Here is a 25399-nt window from a genome sequence, read left to right as displayed (position 1 = left end):
GTGAACAAGACAAGAGAAATGACAGCTCAGTTATTGGTAAATTTTTAACTAATTATACATATAGACTCAAAAATAGTGATTAATAAATTGAGATTAATGAGTAAAGTTTGTAGTGGAACATCATAGGGCCCTATTTAGGGACCTGTTCTTTTCAACAGGTTAATCAATGCTTTCAGGGAAGACAGTATCCTTATCAGCTTTATAGATAACATGCAGGTTGATAGAAGACTCAGCTAACTTACTGAATAATAAAACTGAGATGCAAAGAGATTTCAACAAACCATAATTATGGGTTCAAAGCTAATATGATAAAGTTGAATATAATTTTTTACATCTGCAGCCAACAGGCATTAAGATTTGGGAAATATGGCTACACAAAGGTTTAGAAGAAAAGAACCTAAAGATCTGAGTTGACTGGAAATTCAATAATGTGACAAGGCAGATAAAAAAGCAACCATGAGCTTAGAATAATAGGAGATGAGTCTAGAATAATGGAGATCATTATCCTACAAGAGCAGCTAAGTTGTACAGTAGATAGAGTGCCAGAACTGGAATGAGGAAGATTCATTTTTTTGAATTCAAATCAGATACTTATTAGCTGAGTGATTCTGAACAAGTCATTTAACCCTGTTTGCCTGTATAAAATGAGTTGGAGAAGAAAAAAGAAAACCCTTCCAATATTTTCATCAAGAAAACTCCAAATGGGGACATGACTGAAAAAGACTGAACTACAACAAATTATCCTATAATCTAGTCAATGACACATTTAGAATGGAGTTTTAACTTTAAGGGGCCACATCCTGGAAAAGATACTGACCAGATGGAGGATATCTGGAAGAGGTCAAACAGGATGTGGAAGGACAATTCTATGTCACACAAGAAAATGCTTTGAGAAGAGAAAATTCATGGAGAACACAATCACGGTATCAAAGCTCTAGAGCTGGAAAAGACTTTAGAAATCATTTTACAAATGAGGAAGTGGGGGCTCAGTGAAGTCACTTTCCAAGGTTACACAAGTAAAAAGTGACAGAGATAAGATTTAGAGAGATAGTGTTTATTTCCACTTCATTCCACTGCTTAATTATTTGGAAGTTTAGATGTGGAAGATGAATCTATGATGTTCAGCTTGACCCTAACATGTACAATTAGGACTAATGGAAACTATGGGGAGGATGACTAGGGCCAATGTAAGAAAATCCCTTCAGAGAGCTGCTCAGAATTGCAATGGATATCCTCTGGAGAAAGTGATTTCCCCATCACTGAAGCTCCTAAAATAACTGGTTGAATGACCTCTCATAGAAGAGAGGATTCTTTCTTCTGATCCTGTCTAAGTTAATTGACTTTGGGAGTCCCTTGAACACTTGAGTTTTTATGTCTTTTCTTTCTTTCTTTTTAATAATAGCATTTTATTTTCAAAATATGTGCAAAAAATAGTTTTCAACATTCACCTTTGCAAAACCTTGTGTTCCAAATTTTTCTTCCTTCCCTTTCCCAGCCCCCTCTCCTAGACAGCAAGTAATCCAATAAATGTTAAACATGTGTGATTCTTCTATACATATTTCCACAATTATCATGTTGCACAAGAAAAATCAGATCAAAAAGGAAAAAAAAATGAGAAAGAAAGCAAAATGCAAGCAATCAATTATGTTGTTTCCCACTCCCCTTTCACTAGGTATAACTTCCCCCCTAACATCCTCAGGCATAAAGTGACACACCAACATCAAAGGGGATTTTCTGTGGGCAAAATAGTCATTGCATAAGATGTGGTTCTACATTTGTGATGCTGACCCCTAGATGACAGGATAATTCTATTAATAAGCCTGTTTGCAGGAAATGTTTCCCTAAGGGACATTGTCACAGATTAGCCTGGAGTAACCCCAAGGTTGGCGGAGGTAGCACCAGTGGTAGCAATGACATTCTCATCTGGCTTCATCTGACATAAGGTTAGATCACAATACCCTTAGAATTCTAGATTCAGAGTGGGGAGGGGATTAGGGACTAACTAATCCAAATCCCACATTTTACATATAAAGAAAATGAGGTACAAGGAAATTAAGTTGTTGACCTAAGATCAAACACACAATAAGTGTCAGAAGTGGGATAAAGAAAGCAGTAATATGGATGAACCCATTTGCTTTTGTAGTGTTTCAATTCACTGGGATTTTTCCTCTGAACATATAATGAATAAATTCCTTAGTTAATTCTGGGAAAGCAGCTATGATAAAGGTTTGCTCATTTAACAGTATGATTAGTGGAAAATGAATCTTATTTTAATATAAAATGTTGTTTGAATGGATGTTGTTCCAACCTGATTTTTTTTTTTTACACAATAAATTTATTGTCTCTGATTGGTCCAAATCAGAACTATTCAAGCATTTCAACTTTTCTTGAATTTTATCTTGTTATATACCATAACATTGATAAAGATCATGAATAAGCCATGTAAACCACATTGATTGCCAATTCCTGCAGATGTACCCAGGTTCCAATTAATAAGAACAATGAATAATGAATATGGTGAAATTGTAGCATTATTTGAATTTATATTATTTAAAGTTTGATGTAAAATATAATAAATAATATTTAATATCCTAAATAACCAATGTAAACATATATGTATTATATACATATAACAAATATAAAAATATAAATAAAATAATTTTTAAAACCTAGAATAGATGGAAATAAGCAACCCAAATTTGAATAATGAAACCATTCATGAAATCCATTATTTGTACTAATTGGGAATTAACTGTACTCTTATCTGGAGGGCAACAGCTCCTTTACCTCCTAAGCAGAGAAAAAAGCATGGGACTGAGAATCATGAATGAGAATCTGCTACTTACAACCTGGGTGACTTTGGGAACATCACATCAGCTTTTGGGCCTCAGTCTCCTCATCTACAAAATGAGACATTTGGAGATAGTCTCCAATTGTGTATTCTAGCTCTAAATCTTACAAATTTCCCTTTCTTTCTAGGGGCCTAATTTCTTAGTAATGTTATTTTCTCCTTCAGATAAAACAGATATATTACATTCAACTTCCACTTCTTACCTGTGTTTCTCAGGTATTATGTAGTCCCATAGTTTATCTATGTGTTATCTTCTACAGCCAGAATGTAAGCGCCATAAAATCATCTAGATTTTGTATATTCCCAGCATCTAGCCAGGTGGGCACCAGCAGGTTAAGCTAGACCTTTCATATTGTTGGATAAATAAATATAGAAAGTTTTTTTTTAATGTTGGAAGAAATTGATTTCAAGTGATACTCTGATGATTCCAATATGTGCCAGGTATCAGGTAGACTGGGATGAGGTTTTGCAGTTTTTATGTCACAAGAGCATAAAGAAAAGCAGTTGTGTGAAACTATGGACATGAGATTCAATTGTCAGAGACTTGTAAAAGCAGAGAGTCTTCCTTTTTTTAAGTGGAAGCATACCCCAGACTAAGAGTAAGGTTGGCCATCAGTTCATTATACCACAAAAATTTTGGGGGGAGAGGCCATATCTGTAATTTCATTGATATAAAGAATTAGCTGTAGGAAATTCTCTTTCCCAATGCATATCTATTTTGCAACTTACAGCCTTGAAAGGTTGCTGTGGAGGCTCTTGGAGAATTGACTTGTCCCTTAACAGCTGAGTTGGGATTAAGTTTCCAATTAGGGCTAAGAATTCTGTTTGGATGTTCTTTTGTTTTGTTTCTTTTCAAAACTCCCAAGTTTATTATTTGTGGGGTATTGCCTTTGATTCATTTGTTGAACAGCACTATCCATAAATCTTCCTACGTGGAACTCTTCCCATTTCCTGGGATTGAGTGGATGGATACCCATCAGTTGGGGAATGGCTGAATAAGTTAATGTATATGAATGTAATAGAATATTATTGTTCTACTAGAAATGATGAGTGGGCTGATTTCAGAAAAAATTGGACTTATATGAACTGATGCTGAGTGAAGTGAGTAGAACAAAGAGAATATTGTACATGGCGACAGCAACATTATGTGATAATCAACCATGATAGACTTAGTTCCTCTCAGAGCTCAGTGATCTAAGACAATTCCAATAGACTTGGGATGGAAAATGTTATTTGCACCCAGAGAACTATAGATATTGAATGTGGATCAAACCATCCTATTTTCACCTTTTTTGTTTTCTTTTTTTTCTGGTTTTCCCCTTTTGTTCTGATTTTTCTTTCTTAACATGATAGTATGGGAATATATTAAAATGATTGTACATGTATAATCTATATTAGATTGCTTGCTATCTTGGGGAAGGGAGAGGTAAAGGAAGGAGGAAGAAAAAAATTTGAAACTCAAAAATCTTACAAAAATGAGTGTTGAAAACTATCTTTACATGTAATTAGAAAAATAAAATGCTATTAAAATGGGAAAAAAGAAAAGGCTGGATGGTCTAGATAGGTGGATATGAGAAGGGAAGAGAGAGTACAGGAAGAAATGGGTAAAATGGAAAGGGGGAAAGAAAGGAGAAGGTAGGTGAATAGAACAGAGAGGATTGACCCATTCTCTAATTCCTAGTAATAGGTTAATCCCAGGCAAGTTATTTAATAGTCATTTCTTTCCTCCTTATGTACCCACTATGAAACAAGTTTTGGCAGACAGAAGTAAAAGGAAGACTATCTAGGTATGAGCTTATTCTCAAAATAAGTGTTTTTGTTTTTATTTTTAAATAAAATTCTGGTGTTGGATTAATTTATGCCAGGGTCTCTGGTCATCCATCCTGTTCTTCAGCAGCTTGTAAAGCTGATGATAAATGTGTTGAGATTAGAACTGCCATATTTTATTGCATTTACTAAGTGAAAATACTGTCCACACTCCTAGTGGGTAGAGTTTTGCTACTATAAAAGTCACCTTTCTGTTACAGTGCAATCCATCCCCCAAGACAAGAACTGGCTGGACACATGATATACGGAAAGGAAAATTCAGTGAAGGAGAAGCAGCAGAGAGCAGGGTTACATTACCTTTCTGGCAGAACCCCCCTTAGGAAGGAAGTATTGTTAATATCAGGCAATGCAATTAAGCTTCCAGTGCTCTTTTAATATGGTTAGACATGCAAATCAGCCTGGAGAAACGTGTGCATGCTCCAATTTAATTGAATGTTAACTTTGACACAGATGTGGCAACTCAGAGCATCCCTCTCCTCCCTCCCCTTAAACAATTTAACTTGATTATTTCAGTGTTGAGCTGAAAAAACCAGTTACTTACTGAATGTTTGCATGCCAGTCAAACCATTGTTGAGAAGCCTAATACATGAGAAGTTTTGTTCTGACAAAAAAGGGAGGGAAATCAACTAATTAAAACCAATGTCATTGCTTGTCCTAGATAATTTTGGGAATATGATTTCTGCTGAACTAACTGATTGTTCCAAGACCTATTACCCATCTTCTTGACTCAAAGAACTATTAAAATGGTTCTGCATGCTTGGTACATAGTGAGTACTTAATAAATGCTTGCTGGCTGACTGGCTGACTGTGACCTGGAGATCAGTTCATTCCTCCTGCTACCTTCTGACTAGATCTTAGGAGGGACAGGACTATGGGAAAAAAGTTATGCATTATGAGTTAGAGAAGATGGGGACTGAGCCAGCATCCTTGATTAACATTCTTAGAAAAGGATCTAAATCTGAATCATCTTTCAAAAGTCACTAAAAGTTTTCTTCTTCCTAATTCACCATATCTAGTCATCTTCTTCTCTCTATACTTCTCACTATAGCTTCATGTCTCCAGCCAGACTTTCTTTGCTGCCATCTTTGTGTTTTTATTCAGCTCTACTTCCATTTTTGCTTTTTCTTTCTTGTAAGATGTCTTCTTTCTTTTCAATGTCTATCAAGCTGTTTTTCACTTGCCCCAAATGCTGGGATTTTTTCTTTTAAACTACTTTGTTCTTATTTGTACTCAGTTTATATTTATATATTTAATATCTATAAAATATAAATATAATATACAAACATAAAACATAAATAAAATATGAAATATAAATAATGTATTAAATATAAAGAAATGTATAAATAAAATATATATTGATATATATATTTGTATTTGCTTTATATTTATTGTCTCTATATTTGCATATTGTCTCTCCCATAGAAAGTAACTAACAAAGATTGTTTTCATTGTTACTCATTCATTCATTTATTTTTGTATTTGCATCCCCAGTGCATCCCAGTGATTGGACCACAGTTGGCCATATGAAATGATTGATTGATTGACAGATACTCTGATCAATTTTTTACTTTACATTTCTAAAATCTTGTACATTGTTTGTCCTACATTATCTTAAAGTCTTTATGTCTATTGTGATTGTTAATGCTTTTCTTTTTAGCCTAATTACAACATAAGTTCCACTTGAAGGGCCAAATCTGTTATTTATTTTATATTCCTCACAGCAACTATTACCTAGAAAGGGTAATTAACAAAATCTGGATGAATGAATGGATTGTTTATTTGCTAATTATCTTTTCTATGAGCACCCATAGTCATCTAAGCTGTTAACTTAGTTTTAATAGCCCAATTCTTCACTGCTTAACTATTTAACTATGTTAGTGGTTCTCAATACATTGGGGAGATAGCTACAAGGGAATTTAGGGAAAAACAAATATTAAATGAGAAGTGGAAAGGTTCTGACCTGTACCAATGAAAGGAATATCATCCTGAAGAGATCACAGGTTCGTTGTAGTATGAAGTATGTAGTTGGCTAAAGAACTTACAATGTTAGTTCAAGTACGCTATCTCTTGATCTCTCATTTGTCAGAATTATTGAAGCTACTTTTGCCTCATTCTAAATGGGTCAAAAAGATTTTTTAAATCTTCATTTTTAAATTAACATCAGGGAAGGTTGATATTATTTTTGAACTTTGTGTTTAAAGGCAGAACAAATTTTTGTACCATGAGTATAAGATTAGCTTTTCTTTGAAGAAAAAAAAAGATGATGAATTACATTTGTCTTTGTTCATTGCCTTCACTTTTCAGTTTTATATTCTTGTCCGCCTTTTTCCATGATCAGTTTTAATTATAAATTCTTGGCATTAAGACATTGTTTCATTTAAGTCTGGTTGCCCCATTTAGTTCAAAAGTCATCTTATCTTTTTAAAATGCTTCAAGATGAAATGAAGTTAATTCTCCTTTCCCAAACCAGTGTTATTACCCTCAACAGAGGGAATAGGTGGTATATGCAAATAGTCACAAATTGGGACCTAAAAGATCCAGATTCCAGTCCCTGCTCTCCCTTTTTTAACTAGTTGATCTTTGACAAGTAATTTAACTTTCCTGGGATTCACTTTCCTCATTTTTAAAGTAAAGGGACCAAATGATATCTGGAGTATCCTTAAGCTCCAACAATCTAAGTCTTGAGAACACAGGAAGGAAAGGTCTTATTATTTCTCTTGTATTCCTCTTAATGCTCAACTGACAGGTTGTGAATAGACAATTGACAGGCTGAATTATTGACTTGGAAGACCCTTTGTGAAATTTCTTTTGGAATTATTTTGTATGGACTTAGTTATGTTTTCCCCTGGGACACTTCTAGAGAAGAAAAAAATTTTTTTTTAATATTTGTGTATTCTCAGGCCCTAGAAGAGTACCTAATACATAGTATATAATAAGTGCTCAAAATGCTTATTGATTTAATTTGAAATGATGTTTTCACTGTTTGTGTATTTGTATTAATTATTTAATGATTACAAATACTAATGACTAGGATTTTCTTTAGTTTGACTAAATGGACAATATAGACTTAGGAGCATTACAGTGAAATTCAGTTGTTGAAAAGACTCTGGCTAAGCTGAATTCTTAGCTAATTAATGTCTTCTTTTACTTAAGGTAATGACAGGGCCTTCTTATTCACCTTGACTATCTGAACTGCAAAGGACAATTAAAAAAAAGGAACTAAAATATGGGATATAAACAGCATGGGATCCCATGGGATCCTCTAATGGATCTGGTTTGCAAGCTGCCTCACTAAAACCACAATTTCATCATTGTCTTTAAGGCACAGATCCAAGTTTAGTATTGGTTTTATGTACAGTTTGAAATTGTACTTTGTTGAAAGCTTTCCTCTCAGGGCCAATAGGTGTTACTTTGTGCTCTCTACCATGGCAGTTCTCACAAAAATGAATGTTACACTGAATGGACAGGTACTTCAGTTTCTGTTGATTGATAATCAGGGGTCTGGCCAATCATATCATGACCACCATTAATTCCCATTGCTCTCTTGCTGGTGCAAACCTTATAAGACAAGCAAAAAGACTTGTACATCACAGGGTTCAATGAACTATACTACTCTGCTAGCCAGTTTCCTCTTTAGTAGAACTGTCCAAAAGTGGAATGGGAATTCTTCTAAAACTTCCCACAGAAACCAGTAAGATTATACTGCTTACTAACTTCATAAGTATGGGAGTCTAAGTCCTATTTATCTTCATAACTCTCCCAGAGTCTAGCATTTTCAACATAATAAGTATTTAATAATTGTTAATTAAGTGAATGAATGTTCAATGGAAAGTTTTATGATAGTAGGCCATTTAGAGTTGGTATGGGAGAATTAAAACTATCCCATAAAATTGCATTTCCTATTTATCTCCCTGGTGCTCTACATGGATATTATTAGGAATAGGACCTGCTTTGCTAAAAAGACAACACAAATATCTAAAAACTCTGTCTCACCCAATTTCAGTGCTATAAATATATTACACCAATGGGATATGAGCTGTTAGAGTAGCTCTGATGTTGAAAGAAGCTACATGAATTAGGCTGGTTCTGAACTCTTTGTGTACTTTACATTCTATCAACTTTTATCCTTAATTGCCTCTTTGCTTTTACAGAAGCTGTCCCTTGTAACTGTACTTTAGCCCTTCCTCATCTTCACTTTTTAGCATTTCTAGGTACTACCAAGATTCAGTCCACTTGCTACCTTCTACAGGAAGTCTTTTCTGATTTTTCATTTCTCTCTGTTTCTGTCTGTCCATCTGTTTCTTTTCTTTCTCTCTCTCTCTCTGTTTCCGTCTCTGTCTCTCTCCTCAAATTATTTTAAATTTACATCTTGCATACCTCAATAGAATGAAAGTTTCCTGAGGGAAGGGAGATTGGAAGTTCTCTTTTTTACTTTGGTCTTTAAATCCTCAGAACCCATCACAGTGGCTCACACATAGTACGTCTTTATTAAATATTTGCTGAATTTAACTGAGTTGAATTCAACATTAATAGATAAGATGGATATAATGTGAATTTATTTTTTAAAACCCAAATACTTACTGTTGTAATATACTGATTACTATCATGTTTCGACCTGGAATTCTTTCCAGGGAGAGCTGGAGATGTGCACTGGGAGGGAGGTTTGGAGCCAGGATTTGAAGCACTTTCATCTGAAAATGTGTCTGGAAGAAGCTGAGACAATCCAGGAGGGGCTGAGCTGCTAAATCCACTTATGCTCTCACCAGAGGTACACTGTGATGACTCTGAACTCTCAGTGACTGCAAACAAAGAGGAATAATAAGATAGTCTAATCAAGCATTAATCAGTTTGTTTATTTATTTACAGAAATAAGTGCCTTAACTTCTCATATTTCAAGTCCATTTTCTTTTGATATCAGAAGGCCTAAGTTATAATATTCTCTACAAATTAATTCCCTTTCATCATGATCAATTCACATAGTTGGTGACTAGGAAATACTGTAATAATTACTAACTTTTACCCAGAATTTTTGTAATAACTGCCAACTTTTTAATTTTCCTTGGATCTTTATTTTTGATAAATATTTTGAAAATAATTTACAAAGAAAAGAGTTGGACTATCTTTTCACTGACTTTTCAACATAGCCCTTTCTGCTCTTATAATACTCTAGAAAATATATTTATACTTTTAAAGTGAATTAACTTTGAAAATTTCATAGCAGCCCTTGAAGCAATCAGAAATACCTCAAGATATATTCACATTCATTGGTCAAGTCAGTCAGGATATCTTCCTGTTCAGAGTATTTGAATTGGCCTTATTTGTAAACTCCTTCTATCCCCCTCATCATTGCATATCCCTTTCTACCATTATTTTAACCTTCTTTAGTACTATGTACAGATCCACTTACTCATTGATGGTTGGCTTCCTGTTTCTTGTTCTAGTTCATCTTCCTCAATGCAAGTTTTTATGTCATAAGTCCAGTGATAAAAGGGAGGGCTTAATAGCCCTGAATAAGATGGACTAGAATAAACATGCAGGTTTAGTGACCCCAAAATTGAAGATGAGGACTGGCTGCTTGAGGAAGAAGTGCTGCTGTTGGAGATGGTAGAGTGAGGCCTTTTGAAAGGTGTTGAGTGATCAAATGAAGATACAGCTATAGAGGCCCTGGATCTTGATTCTAGAAACAAACAAATAAAAAATAAAAGGTCCATTTTACTCCTTTTTCATGTTATCATCCAAGCCACAGATTGATGATTAATTTTATCTCATCTCTTCCCTACCTTTACCATTCATTACCTTCTTTTCCCTTCCTTTCCACTGCCCTTTGTTCCCCTTTTCAGACAAAATCATCTATCTTGCCTTAAACTAAACAGGCAAGTGTCATAATCATTATTGATTGACAAAGCAGCTTTGACCTACTTTGTTTCCAATCTGAGCCAGTTCACCCTGCTTTGGTGACCTGATGGCCTCCCCCTTCTAGGGACTCATCATATTGGTTCTGGTCTTAGGGTGGACATCTAATTGAATACTATATTTTAGAAAATCCAAGCTCCCTGGCAGCATGGATTGTGTCCATGCACTATCAGCCTTAGGTTAGCTTCACAAGGCACAGTACTTCTCATATTATCACTTGCTCAAAATCTAGAGTCTCAAAGTTGGAAGAAGCTCAGGGATCAAAGTACAATTTGATATTGATTAGAAAATTTCTCTATGATATAATACAAAAGTAGTTATCAACTTGGATATGAACACTCTGAGAGGAAGCCTGTTCCCACTGAAGGCAGCCTACTCATCACTTTGAGATCGCTGCAGTAATTAGGAAGTTTTTGTTTTCCTATTCCATGTCAAAATCCTTCAGTAAATTTTAAAAACTCCCTATTGTCTCCCAAATAAATGAGTGCTCAAGTGGGATGCAAACTTTTTATTCTATTAATCTGGAAATACAATGACCACATTTTAGAAAAATTCATTATTTTGCTTCCTCTAAATTTTCAATGAGGGGATCATTCATTGGTCATGGACATGAGGTTATGATTGTTATACACAGAATCCTTGACCCTAAGCCATACCCCCAAGATGATATTCTCAAGTCTGGCGTTTTATTTTTAAAATCGAATTTCTCCAGTGGAAGAGAGAATGAAGAGCAAAGTAACAGGTGGTACCTGTTCCCTTCATGATATAATCTATTGCCCGGTCACTTATGGCTGCATCGCTGGGTTTGATATCCATGAATGGTTTGTTGCCTATTCCCATAGATACCATTTCTTGCATCCTGAGTTCTAAAATAGAAAAACGTGCATCATTTGAGAGAAAAATTTCATTGAATTTTAGATTTTAAACTGGAAGAAATGTTAGCAATCATTTTGTACATTCCCTCTTTACTCTAAGGACACTATGCCTAGAAAAGTCATGTAACTTGGCCAATGATGTCCAGATTGCAAACAGCACAGCCAAGATTTGATGCCAGGACCTTTGACTCCAAATCCAACACTCTGTAAGAGGAGCTAAATTGACAATTTGCTAGGGAATATCTATTGTTTCAGTCCATCTGTTAATAAATAGATTAAGCAGACAAACAGGAGAGAGGAACATAAATGTATAAAGCTGAATAAAGTAGGCTGTCAAAAACAAACAAAGAAAAAAAACTATTGTCATGACCTGAGAGATCTGCAGAATCCAAGAAGAAAAGAAACAAAAAAACAGCCTCATAGCAACAAGAAGGATGTTAATAACCGAGGTAGCTCTATGTCTTTGGCTCAGTTTTTGTAGCTGTAATTCCATTGTGGCTATCTGGGGTCCTGGCAGCGGGGGAGCATGTTCATGAAGTCACCTAGCTGATGGGAATTGCATGGGGATAGAGAAGGCAGCAGCTTCTGGTCTGGCAGATCTCCAAAATCAAAGGGAAATGAATTCTGAGAAAAGGCCATTTGAACAGGCAAGAGTAGAGAACAGCTAGGGAGAAGACAGTTTCATTAAAATTGACTTTCTCCCAACCACCTATTAAAAAAAAACCACTTTATGTATAAAGTATTTATAGCTTTCAAGTAGGTTATTCTCCATAGCTCCAGAGTATAGTTACTCTGACTCACATGGCTGAATTCTTTATGCTCAAGATTTAATATGACCTGGCTTGCATCTCTATCATGTTAAACTATCTCATAAAATGAAATTTGAATTATCCTTTTCCAGAATGAGTTACTGCTTCCTCATATTCCATACCTCTGTTCCTCAGGGCTTGTCTCCATAAGATTTTCCCTATGATATTTGTCCAAGCAATTTTCACTTCTGTTGAACTTGCTTGAAGAATGTATGTATCCTGGGATTTCCGCCTCCTTCGGAACCAAATCTCAAACCTCAGACCACTGTCTCCAACATTCTCAGTCATTCCAATTTCAGCGGTCTGAAATTATATCCAATATCCAGAAAAATCAGTGTGTTCAATTTTATCTTAGCATTTTCCACAGCAATGTAAAATTGTTTTTACTGCTAAGAATGTGATGGTTCAAATAATTCAACATGGGAATTAATTTACTGTACAAAGTAAATTCTGGTTTTCTATAGGAGCTCCGAAGAGCTGCAACCATTTCACATATTTATGAAATGTTATTTTTCTCAAATGACTTGTATTTATCAATGTCATTTCCCTAGTCAACCTCATTCATTTTCGTGAATGCATGGTTAAAGGGGGAGCAGAGATTATTTTAACAACCCTTTTTATATAGGACAATTAAAATTATAATTACGTGATTTTCCTAAAGTTTAGTTCTGAGCTTTGGGACACACACACACACACACACACACACACACACACACACACACACCTGTAATGATTCCCTTTTTCTTCAGAAGCAAATTTAAAATTCTATGTTACTGGGGGAGCTGCCGGTGATACAATGGGTGGAGCACTGGCCAAGTCAGGAGGACCTGAGTTCAAATCCAGCCTCAGACATTTGACACATACTAGTTGTGTGACCCTAAGCAAGTTATTTAATTCCAATTGCCTCACCAAAAAAAAAGTCCTTTGTGACTTTTATAATTTCACTATTTTCCAGTGGACTATTGAGGGGCAGGAGTAGAGTTTCACTAGCTGTGTGACCCTGAAAAGTCATATAACTCTGTCTTCATTTCCTCAACTGTGAAATAAGCAGGAGAAGGAAATGGCAAGCCCTTCAGTAGCTTTTCAAGAAAACCCCCAAATGGGATCATGGAGAGTTATTCATGACGGAAATGGCTGAACAACAACAACAAATCCCTAGTTATTGCTGCGTTTTGAAATAATTAAGCTTCTGTGAAGCACTTACCCAAAGTCATGCACATGAAGGGATATTGAGATCCTAGGAGCACTGGCTCCATTACAGTGCTATACTCCCTGGACTATTCAGGCTTCTGAAGGAAAAACCTTGGAACCCAATGTTTTTTGCAAACCAAAAGCATTAGTTTTGCTCTGGTATTCTCCGAAGCATTAAATTGTTATAAATGCACCCAAAGTGGTGGATTTTCTTTGGAGAGTGGATGTTCTTTATGTGAATATCCTGTTTTATTTTTTAAAGTCTAGACAGCGGTCTGCACTTTCTCTACAATTTTATAACTTATCTAGAGTGCTTAGAGGTTAAGGGACTTGTGTAAATCACACAACCAGTATGTATTGAGTTGAACCAAGGTCTTCAAGATTCTAAGCCTAGCTCTCTATCTAGCGCACCATGTGGCTTCCTGTGTCCTCACTGGTGTTCTTCATTGAAGGCAGGCAGTCAGAAGCTCCCAATTAAAGGGGTCTGGAAGTTCATAGTGAGTTTGGCCCAACTTGCAAGAGCTTCTGGACCGCCAAGTGTACCAAGAGGCGTGGTTCAGACAGCTGTTGACTGCCAGATGAGCATAATAGAAATGCAAAATAGAATTATTTGCTCAGGAAACATCTGGCTTCCACTGAGTCCCATTCAGCAAGACATCTCAATGCACTCTATAAATAAATACAAGTGGTACAGGGATGAGTAACACCTCTGGGGAATAAAACTGAGTTCATAGTGATCTGAAGTTTTTGGAAAAATCAGGTAATGGTAATGAAGGAATTATAAATACAGTGAGGTACAAAAATACTACTGTGTTGCTCTCCATTTCACTTAATGAAATTAAGTTTTTGTGCTTTTTTCCTTTCCTTACTTATATATATTTCATATATATATATATTGAAAAGCAAGAAAACTGTGAACTCCTTTAAATCCAGAAATAATTACCAACCAATCCTATTTTTAAAAACTGTACAATCTATGCAATAATCCTATGTATGCCTCAGGTTTATTTGTTTTTACCTTGAATGACTGTTTGTACATGTAAATATCATATCCCCCATCAATCTTCTTGGTCTTACTAAACAAGATAAGATCCTCAAAAAGGAAGACATGTCTCAGATATTTTTTCCTTCCACAACAAACAATAAATTCATCCTGACATCTCAGCTGCCCTTGTTCTTTTAAATTCACCTAAAGGGAGAGAGAAACATTTTAAACAGATAATGAAAATCTTGTTTGAAGCAGGTTGAGAGTATTTTTAAGCTGGTACTATTTTTCACCTTTAAACATCTCTTTAGCCATGCAAAATTCAAGGATAGTGGAACAGATACAAGCTTCTAGCTTTAAATAACCAATGTCAAAAATTTGCCTTTAACAATATATAAGTACGTATAATACTCTATTAGAACATATGAAAAAAGAAGAAAACATTTAGACAATATTTTTGAAACTCTTCCTCTATCTATTTTTTCTTTTTTAATAGTATTTTTCCAATTACATGTAAAGATAGCTTTCAATATTCACTTTTGTAAGATTTTAGTTCCAAATGTTCTTTTCTCTCTCCCTCTTCCCCAAGACAACAAGCAACTTGATATAGCTTATACATTTACAATCATTTACAACTTTTTTTCATATTTGTCATTCAACAACATACTTTTAAGTGCCGAATAAGCACCAAGAATGATGCTAGTTGCTGAGAGTACAAAAATAAAAAACGGTAATCCATGCCCTCAATTGTAAAATGGGGGATAATAACAGCACTTCTCAGTCTTCTTGTGAGGATTAAATGAGATCATATTTGTAAAATGCTTAGCACTCTTAACAGAGTGCCTGACATATAATAGGCACTATAAAAAAGCGAACCATTATTAATATTAGCTTTTAATCTAAAAGGGAGAATAGGATGTGTATATAAATTTGTATGACAGATTAAATGAGAAGTTTCAAAGAATTTTAAAAGATCGAGGAAGTTCTGTTTTGTTTCTTCTTATACAATATTAACTTGAAAATATGTTCTACCTGATTGCACATATATATAACCTATATCAAAGTGCTTACCATCTTAAGGATGAGGGAAGGGAAAAAGGAAGGGAAGGAGGGAGAAAGAAAATTTAGTACTCAAAATTTTATTTTAAAATGAATGTTAAAAATTGTCTTTACATGTAATTGGAAAAAAAACAAAATACTATTTAAAAGAAAAAAAAGAAATTTGAGGAAGATATCAAATCACATTCTTTCTCAAAGAGGAAGGAAAGGAAAGAATATAGAATTCAAAAATTTTTAAGTATGTTTTTTTATTACGTGTAACAAAAAATAAAAATAAAATTTAAAAAAGACATCTGAGTAAGGAATGATACAGAGCTGAGGACTGGGGAGAAGTGATCAAGGAAAGCTTCTTGGAAGAAAGTTCACCTTAGTTAGGCCTTGATGAAAAAGAAATTAATATGAATAGTCATCTAGGGATGCTGGGCTTTCCAGGGAGGAGGATGGCCTACATGAATATACAGAATCAGATAAAAGGTGAGACAAGTTCCAGGAATAGCTACTAGTCCAATTTGGCTGAAACACAGGATATGAAAAAGGGGGAAATGTAAGGTTTATTGGAGCCAGATTAATAAGACCCTTAAATGTCAGGCAAATAGCAAATAGTAATAGCTAGAATTTATTAAACTTACTAAGTGCTAGACATTACTTATACTTAGTGCTTTACAAATATTCTCATTTTGATCTCACAACAATCCTTCAAAGTAGACTTGACCCAAATCACACAGCTATTAAATATCTGAAGTCAGATTTGAATTCAGGTTTTCCGACTCCAGGCTTGACTGCCTTATCTATTTACCACCTTGCTGCCCAAGGTAAACCAGTGAGTGACATGCCCACACAGTCTGAAGCCAGGTGGGGCCAAGTCCATTTTGCTTTTCCCTGAATCTTGCTGCCTCCTTTTTGCATTAGTTATGTATGTCACAGAATGGGCTAATGACGCTAATTTTAGGAGATACCTTAGAGAGTCTCAGAGGTTTTGCTTTTTGGTTCAGCTTCAGACAAGGTGGAATAGGAAAGTTTCTAAAATATATTCCCAAACTTCAAAAGCCCTATCCAGTATTTATCTTTCACTTTTGTCTCCAGGACTTGATACAGTGTCTGATACACAGAAAATGTTTAAGGAATGCTGATGGATGGATTGATTGATGCATGATTTCTACCCCTGGTCATAAAATTTTAGTGAGCCTCACTTTTTTCCTCTGTGAAATGGCTATATCTTTACTTCTTACCTTGTAGGCTGTAGTGAGGAACATTTGACACACTTTATAGCACTGTGGAATTAAGTCATAGTATTATAATTGTTCTTATTCCTTGTGTGGCTGCAACTGTGAGATACATTTTAAAATACTCAAGTGAATTGAATTTAGCTAGTTCATTCAGCTTTTTTTCAGGGTAACAAGTTTCAATGTGGCTGGATTTTGCACCTTGAATTACCAAATGACACAATACTCATGCACAACACCCATCCCTACATCAGTTAAGTGTTCATTGCACACATCTGCAAGACACTTGAAGATTTATGGAAGGACAGGTACAATAATCTTACGAAAGGATAAGCTATGGATGGTTTTAAATCTTCACCAATGGAAGAGAGTACCACATCAATGACATGACAGGTCCTTTGTAGGACTGATCATTACACAGCAGAGAGGCTGGCTTCCAGAGATGAGCAATGAATAATAGTGTTCTCCACTTTTGGTTTGCTTTAATTCTTAGAAAGAAGCTATCAACAGCAGCCAAGATCACAGAATCTGAGTGTTGGAAGGAGTCTCAATAATTCAATTGATACTCAAAAGAAATCATCAATTATAGAGCATAGAATTCTACTCTCCCTATCCTTCTTTCCCTTCAAAGCTCAAAGTGGCAGATTGGAGCAGATGATTAAGGTGAGAGATATGTGGATGTAATTTCCTTCCTCACTTTCCCACACCCCTGCAAGGCCTGGAGAGGGACAAATACTTATCCAGATGGTACTTCCTTGGTCACTCCCTTTATCAAGGGCAGCAAAGGGAGACTTCCCACTGACTTACCACATGGTACACAAAGGTCGCCAGTAGGAAGCAAAGAGAGGAAAATGCTTACATCACAGCCCCGGATGGCATCCATGGCCAGTAAGTCATTCCCATGGCGAAGCTGGAATTTGACCATCTCCTCAGCAGCTTGGAGGTCACTGAGTTCCTGCTCCTGAGTCTTCGTGCATTCTTTGATCATGTCCTTAAGCAGCAGAGCATATTTGCTCATCCTCTGGATTGGTTTAAGTAGATAGGAAGCCAGATCCATCTTATCACCCAGGTCTTGCTGCTTGTTCTAAGAGAATGTCAAAAGGCAGACATTAGTTTCATGGCTGATGATTCAGAGCCATCAAAATATTGATCACTCACTGACATTAGGTATAGACTTCACTGGATGGAATAATGGATATATAATTACTTTAAAGAAGGCATTTCCGTGGCTGCTAAGCAAAGCATCAGATTGTGGTTTGTTTTTGCTGTATAGTGCATACATTCCAAACTGTTCTTCCTAAAAAAGAAGAAGAAATGCAATTTTTACTTTTTCTTAGATGAAGTCAATAAACATTTACATTTATACAAACATATCTGCTTTTAAACTGGAAATGGACCAGATTTTTTTCTGTGAATAGAGGGAACAACTGTCATTGCTATCCCATGAAATAAATGGACTAGGCTTTTTCAGTGAATAAAGGGAAAAACTGTTATCATTATCCCACGAAATCCTCTAGGTGGTACTCTTGGTTTAGATGTATTTGAAAGTGGAATTTTAAACCTCTTGCAAAGTTTTTGTTCTCAGTGGCTCACTTAATGTTTCATTTAAAAATGCCCTAGGCATCCCAAATCTAACAGGAGAACTTTGGAAATCATCCACTTAAAACTGTATACACAATTCCAAGAACTCTAGCATTGTTCTTAAACAACAAGACATGGGAAAAACAGAGAAAATGCAGGACGTGGGACTTGGTGGAGAAGTCAGGGAACAGAAACTAGTAGTTAGTTTATGGTGAAAATCCTATGATTGGTGGTTTGGATACAACTTCCTCTAAAAACAAAAAAAAAAATCACATTGTCCTTTGTGATTATTATGCAATACAGAAATTGCAATTTATGGACAATAATAGTATTTTTGGTGAGCTGAAGGGATTTTGCAAAGGGGTTCTTATTGATCTCTTGTATACTTATTATTAATGGATTTAAGTCTATTTATTAATACAGAATAATCCAAGAGTTTATCTAGTTAAATCATTATCAGCATAGATTCTCCCATGAGATTGGATGGGAGCATCCCATCCAAGAATGCTTTCTTTTTTTGGGGGGGAAGGGGTATCTTTCTATAGAACCTAATAGAGCAGCTAGGTGGCATAGTAGATTGAATGATGGATCTGAAATCAGGTATACTCATCTTTCGGAGTTCAAATATGGTTTCAGAAACTTACTAGCTTGTGACCACGGGCAAGTCATTTAATCCTATTTGCCTCAATTTCCTCATCTGCAAAATGAGCTGAAGAAGGAAATAGCAAATCACTCTAGTAACTTTGCCAAGAAAAACTCAAAACCTTAGGACTGAAAAATGGCTGAATAACAAATAGCACCTGCTACAGATGTATGTTGAAAAGCTTTATAAATTAGCCTGGTAAAAAACATGATGTTGGACAAAATGGCATTATGCAGGCCATAATGCATCCACACCCACAGTGCTATAAATGGGCTTGCTGTTGAATAACATTACAGGAAGTTTTGTGACTTTGCAGTAAGTTTTGCCAAAATGCATTAACACTATTATTACAAAATGATGTTGGAGCAATCTCAGATTGTGGCTCTGCATAGAAGAGGGACTCAATGGACACCAGCTAGATAACTGAGTAACTTTCCTAATTCTGAGAAGAGAGAAAGGAGATTCACAGCAAGTTATACAACATAGTTTAATGTCAGGAATAAGATGAGTCCCTTTAGAAAACAGGGTATATTCCTTTTTTGTCCTCAGAGAAAAATGATACTGCTTTTCAAAGGGTTAAAATAAATAAGGCTTATCTGAATCCAGAAAGAGGAATGTGGGGACTGAATATGGATCACAACACAGTATTTTCACCTTTTTTGTTGTTTGCTTGCTTTTTTTTTCTTTTTTTTTCTGATTTTTCTTCTACAGCATGATAATTGTGGAAATATGTATAGAAGAATTGCACATGTTTAACCTATATTGGGTTTTTTGTTGTTTAGGGGAAAGGAGTCGGGGGAAGGAAGGGAGAACAATTTGGAATACAAGATTCTTCAAGGGTGAATACTGAAAATGTATTTGCATATATTTTGAAAATAAAAAAATTATTAAAATTAAAAAAAATAAAACAAATGAAGCTTAGGCCCATCCAAGAAGACATGAGCTCCAGCTCCTTATTGTTTCTCTCTCAGTGGGAGAATAAGATTTTGTGTGTGTGTGTGTGTGTGTGTGTGTGTGTGTGTGTGTGACTCTGGGCCCTTCCTAGATTTGGAAAAACCCTCTTCTTAGACATAGTACTATATTGGATTTGGAGCAGCTAGGTAGCACCATAGTGCACCGAGGGCTGAACCTGAATCAGGAAGACTCATGATCTGAGTTCAACTATGTTCCCAGACACTTACTAGCTCTGGGAAAACTGACCCTGGGCAACTAATTTAATTCTGTTTGCCTCAGTTTCCCCATCTTTAAACTAATTTGCAGAAGAAGATGGCAATTACTCCAGTATCTTTTCCAAGAAAAGCCCAAATGAGGTCATAAAGAGTTGAAACAGCTGAAATGATTGAACAACAACAAAATAATCTGATTCAGAGCAATAGCTGCAGATGAGGAGAAATGGAGGAACTGGGAGTTCTTTGGGGAAAATAATTGCTCTATTCAATACAAACTTTTATAATTTGGAAAATGGACTCAAGAAATCATATTGTAAAATCTTATCATCCCCTTACATCAATCTTATGATTTGGTCAATAGTATGAGTATGGTATATGTAGTGTGTGCGGTATGACTGTGAGGTAAACTACCTTGTTTCAAAGGGAGATATTTGTAAAGTGCTTGCTATAGTGTCTGGCACATGGTAGGTTCTATATAAATGTCTTATTTACTTTCCTTTTTAAACAAATATATTAAAATTCATACATCCAAATGAAAGTTCTTTTTTAAAGGCAATCATTGTCTTTGAGAAACTTTCTATCTTTTCATCTGATTCTTCTTCTATTGCTCAAAATATCTCTGAGACTTAGTCTTTTTCGTTTGCCTTCAGAGCCTGTACCACTTTCTTTGCAATATGGTGGTAAAGATACAATATGTATGAAAGGATTTGATTTTTGGAAATGGCCCTAAATTATATGAAATCAAATCAGCCTAGTCCAGTGCAGAACTCACTGGTTCTGGATGTAGAGGACATGTATTCATATCCAGCCACTGATGTCTAATACTTGTGTGTGAGCTTGAGCATAAAATAATATAACAACAATATTTTAATATAAAATGTGACATATGTATAATATAAAATAATAGGGTAGGATTATATCTCTATATATCTATATCCATAAATAGAGCCTTCTAACACCAGATTTATGGTCCTATAAGCTGATGTTTAAGGTGGATGATTAAACTAGTTAGTGCTGATTTTGGTTGAAAAATGAAACCCAAATACATCATGGATATAAAATAAAGAGGTTGATTTTCTTGTGGGCCTTCAAAACGAGTTTTAAAGACCATTCTTATTTTCCCCTAAGTTTTTCGGGAGAGTATACTATCTCAGCAGCTTGTATCTATTTGTTGAGGCTAAACACATATTTGTAAAGGCAGAATAATCAACAAATATTCCTTATTAAATTCCTGAACCATTGCTGTTTATATTTATTCTGCAAGTTGATCATTTTAAAGAGCTTATGTAGGTCAGCTACTCAAAAGTAGCTGAGTTTGGAGTTCTGTGGCAAAATTAAAAATGTTGGGGAATTTGAATATATTTTCATTTACTCAAAAGCAGCAATAATTTGTAAGTGGATTATTTTGTTAAAAAACAGCTAGAAATCCTGCTTATATTTGTGATCCCTCCACTAAATAATGGTGTGACTTTAGACAAATCATTTAACTTTTCTTGGTCTGGGAAATAAGAAAGCCTTACAGAAGTTTCCCCCTGCTCTGTGACTTGGTGAAAGAAGTCATTCAATCTGATCATTAAAATGATTAACTTTGATAATTATAAGCAAAATCTAAATGAACAAGCATGCTTATTGTTTTTCCCTGTGGAATGTGAATCTTTCATCTTTGGCTAAAACCCATTTTGAAATTCACTAGAGCTCCCTAAGTGTGAATCTAAATCCTATTCTCATCACATATCATAGAATCACAAACAGAAATGAGTCATTTCTAAGGATAGCTTTTGCACAGATTAAAAAATGGTTCATTATCTAGAGAAGTATAAATTTCATTGTGGGTAAAGAGACTGTCTTTTACTCATTTAATTTGTTTAAACTCATTCAACTTGTTTTTTTTGGGAAGTCAAATTCTAAATAAGAATATAACTCATAAGCATTGGATTATGAAGTTAGAGCTTGAATCTAGAGGTTGTCCAACCATATCATTTTATAGATAAGGAAACCAAGGCACAGAAGGATTGTGTGATTATATAAAGTCACACAGTAAGTGTTTGAAGTAAGCTACAACTCCGAGTTCTTCTTGCTCCAATTTCAATGTTTTGTCACTTTTATCACACTTCAGAGGCCACCAATTTCTTTTCTTTATTTTATAGCTAGGCAGTGGAAAGAGCATTGGGCCTGGAGTCAAGAGAACCAGAGTTCAAATTTAGCCTCAGACACTTTTTGACTGCGTAACTCCGTTTGGTTTTATTTTCCTCCTGTATAAAATGAGTTGAGGAAGGAAATGGAAAATCACTCTAGTATTTTTGCCAAGAAAACCCCAAATGGAGTCATGGAGAGATGGATGTGACTGAACTTAATATTTTATAGGTGAGGAAACCAAGGTTTAAAGAAGTGCAATAATTTGCACACAGAGCAGTAGACATAAATGACCTCACACCTAGACTTTTGCAATAGGCGGGTAGAAGGTCTTCCTAACACGTGTCTCTTCTCAGTGCAGTTCTTCCTCTGCTCAACTGTCAATGTGATCTTAAAGCCCAGACCTGACTGTGACCTCCCAGCTTAATAAACTCAATGGCTCCCTATCACCTCCAGGATCAAATGCAAAATTCTGTGCCATTCAAAACCTGACTTCTCCACATTTCCAGGCTTCTTACCACCCTTACCTCCCACATACTCTATTCTCACTGTTCCTTAAACAAGACATTTTTCCTGACTGAGCATTTTCATTTGCTTGAAATACTCTCCCTTCTGGTTTCCCCAGCTTCCTTCAAACTCAGATAAAACCCCACCTTCCTCAGGAAGCCCTTTTCAACCTCCTTAAAGCCAGTGCTTTCTCTCTATTGACTATTTCCAATTTATCTTGCAGGAAGCTTGTTTTCACAAAACTATTTGCATGTTTTCTCCCCCATTAGAGTGTCAGCTCTTTGACAGCAGCAAATACATTTGCCTTTTCTTTATATACCCAGTGCTTAGCAAAGTGTTTGACATAAAATAGGTGCTTAATAAATGGTGATTGATTGGCTGAAATAAGCAATATGTAGCATAGCTTCTCTAATTCCAAATGCAGTGCATTTTTGTGATTCTCACTCTCCTTGCACTTAGAAACAAACATAGCTCGGTTAATGCTAACAGTGGCTCTCAATCATACTTTATATAGAGATGGTTCTCAATAGACAATTATTGATTTGATTTGATTTCCAGTAAATGCCAAGACTATTTAGGATCTGCCTCTAAAATCACTTACACCTAGTGATGGGGAAATGAATTCTAAATTCCATATTAAATAGCCTTAATTCTGCCCTTGGGAGGATGCCTATATTCAACTAGGAAACAAAGAAAAATACTTTTGCAATACTATATCTATTTTTATAACCAAGTGTTTTATTTATTAACCCTCAAGGTAGGGGTTTGAGTTGTTTTGGTCACATCTAATTCTCATTTTATTTGAGTTTTTGGTTGGGTTTACAGAGCATAATGAAGTTAAGAACTGAGCATATCTTTTCACAATTCTTACTTCAACATTATGCTTTTTCTTAATTATTTGGATAATTCAGGAAATGTGAAATATATCTAGGTGATTGAGGTTAAGTAGAGGGCATGTATTTCTGAGGTTTGGTTCATAATGTATTTATTTCTCAGAGAAAGAGTAATGAAACATAGAAATTATCACTGCCATCACTCTGATAAATTTTCATATTAATGATTCTCAGGCACAAGGTGGAATTTGCCCCTAGTTATATGGCTAAGTTAACCAACAACTCTCTTCTTGGTTCTTGATGAGCTCTGTTGCCAATTAGGTACAAATCCTACTTAACTTGTGTTGGTTATCACATATGCCGATAGAGTAATTTATTACCATTTGTGGGGGGAAAAAACCCCACTTGATTAACAACCACCAATATCAAAAATCATTAAAAGTACTGAAGAGGGTGGATGGGAAGGGAATTGAGCTGGCTGAAAGTCAGTGTGATATCCTGAGGATAATGGTTGCTTTGAAGGCTCATGTGGAGAAGTCTTAAGAAATCTATAGCTACTAGATATAGGGTTACCCATGCTCAATTTAATTGCCACTTTCTTCATGATGTCTTTTTTTTTTTTAAGTTTACATTCTACCCCACATCCTCCACCTAGACTTAGCCCCATCTTCCAACCAGTATTTCAATCCTGTCTTACCTCTGAGATTGTTTTGATTATTTAAACTGCATATGTACTTTAAAAAGTGTTTAAAAGTTATGTAAGTATTTATGTACAACTTTTTTTTTCATATTTTCTTCATTAGATTGTAAATTCTTTGAGGGCAGAGACTGTTTTAGTCTTTGTTTGTATCCCAGTGATTTAACACAATACCTGGGATACAGTGAGAGTTAAATAAATGTTTGTCAACTGTCTAAGGGGTCCTCAAACTTTTTAAATAGGGGGCCAGTTCACTCTCCCTCAGACTGTTGGAGGGCCGGACTACAGTAAAAACAAACTTTGTTTTGTGGGCCTTTAAATAAAGAAACTTCATAGCCCTGGGTGAGGGAGATAATTGCCCTCATCTGCCGCATCTGGTCCGCAGGCCATAGTTTGAGGACCCCTGGAGTGGATCCCTGAGGGAGGATAGCTATAGAGGACCCTGGACTTCTGTGCTCATTTCACACAAAGTCCATGGAAGAAATATGAGTTATGAACAGATGCAGATGAAAAAACCTTTTAGGGAAAAATATCTCTTTTTTTTTTAACTGACATTTATTAAGCACCTGTAGTATATAAAACATTGTGCTAAGTACTGGAATAAACATGAAATCTTGGTAAAATAATCTTTGACATCATGGAATTTATGATTTAGGAGGAGATGAGGACCCATAAAAATTACCATATTCTTAAAGGCAGGGTTTTTTTCTTTTCCTTTGGCTTTTACCACAGTTTCTGGTGCACAGTTAATATTTAATAAATGATTTTTCATTTATTCATACATTGATATACTTACATATGTACATATTATCTCTCCTAAAGGAATGTAAACTCATTGAAGTTAGGGAATGGTTTTGTTTTTGTCTTTTTGTCTAGTAACTACGATGTGTCTGTCACAGAATCATTGCTTAATAGATGTTTCATTGATTGTGAGTCCTGAATATTAAACACTTTTCAACTCTAATGGTGTTATACAACAAAATTTGTGGGAAAGGAAGGGGATTGGGTCCTTAAATTTACTAAACTGCCCAGGAACACAGCTGTGCCATCAAAGATTTTGCTACCAAAGGGATCTGGGATAGGATAAAGAATATTGACAAATG

At 35.4% G+C, this 25399-nt stretch overlaps 1 protein-coding gene across 1 annotated transcript in view; it reads right to left on the bottom strand.

Moving 5' to 3' along the window:
- The window catches only part of PLEKHG4B (pleckstrin homology and RhoGEF domain containing G4B), a 207233-nt gene that overhangs the window by 4707 nt on the left and 177127 nt on the right, over positions 1 to 25399 (bottom strand). Inside the window, exons 16-22 of the mRNA XM_051969770.1 lie at positions 17941 to 18030; positions 17593 to 17817; positions 14485 to 14655; positions 12398 to 12578; positions 11341 to 11457; positions 10086 to 10355; positions 9260 to 9477 (exon numbers count right to left, since the gene is read on the bottom strand). Of these exons, the coding sequence (XP_051825730.1) occupies positions 9260 to 9477; positions 10086 to 10355; positions 11341 to 11457; positions 12398 to 12578; positions 14485 to 14655; positions 17593 to 17817; positions 17941 to 18030 (1272 nt within the window). The remainder of the gene's footprint in view (positions 1 to 9259; positions 9478 to 10085; positions 10356 to 11340; positions 11458 to 12397; positions 12579 to 14484; positions 14656 to 17592; positions 17818 to 17940; positions 18031 to 25399) is intronic.

The sequence above is a fragment of the Antechinus flavipes genome, chromosome 1 (assembly GCF_016432865.1).
Source record: "Antechinus flavipes isolate AdamAnt ecotype Samford, QLD, Australia chromosome 1, AdamAnt_v2, whole genome shotgun sequence".
NCBI lineage: Eukaryota > Metazoa > Chordata > Mammalia > Dasyuromorphia > Dasyuridae > Antechinus > Antechinus flavipes.
This window is presented reverse-complemented; position numbering and strand designations above follow the sequence as displayed.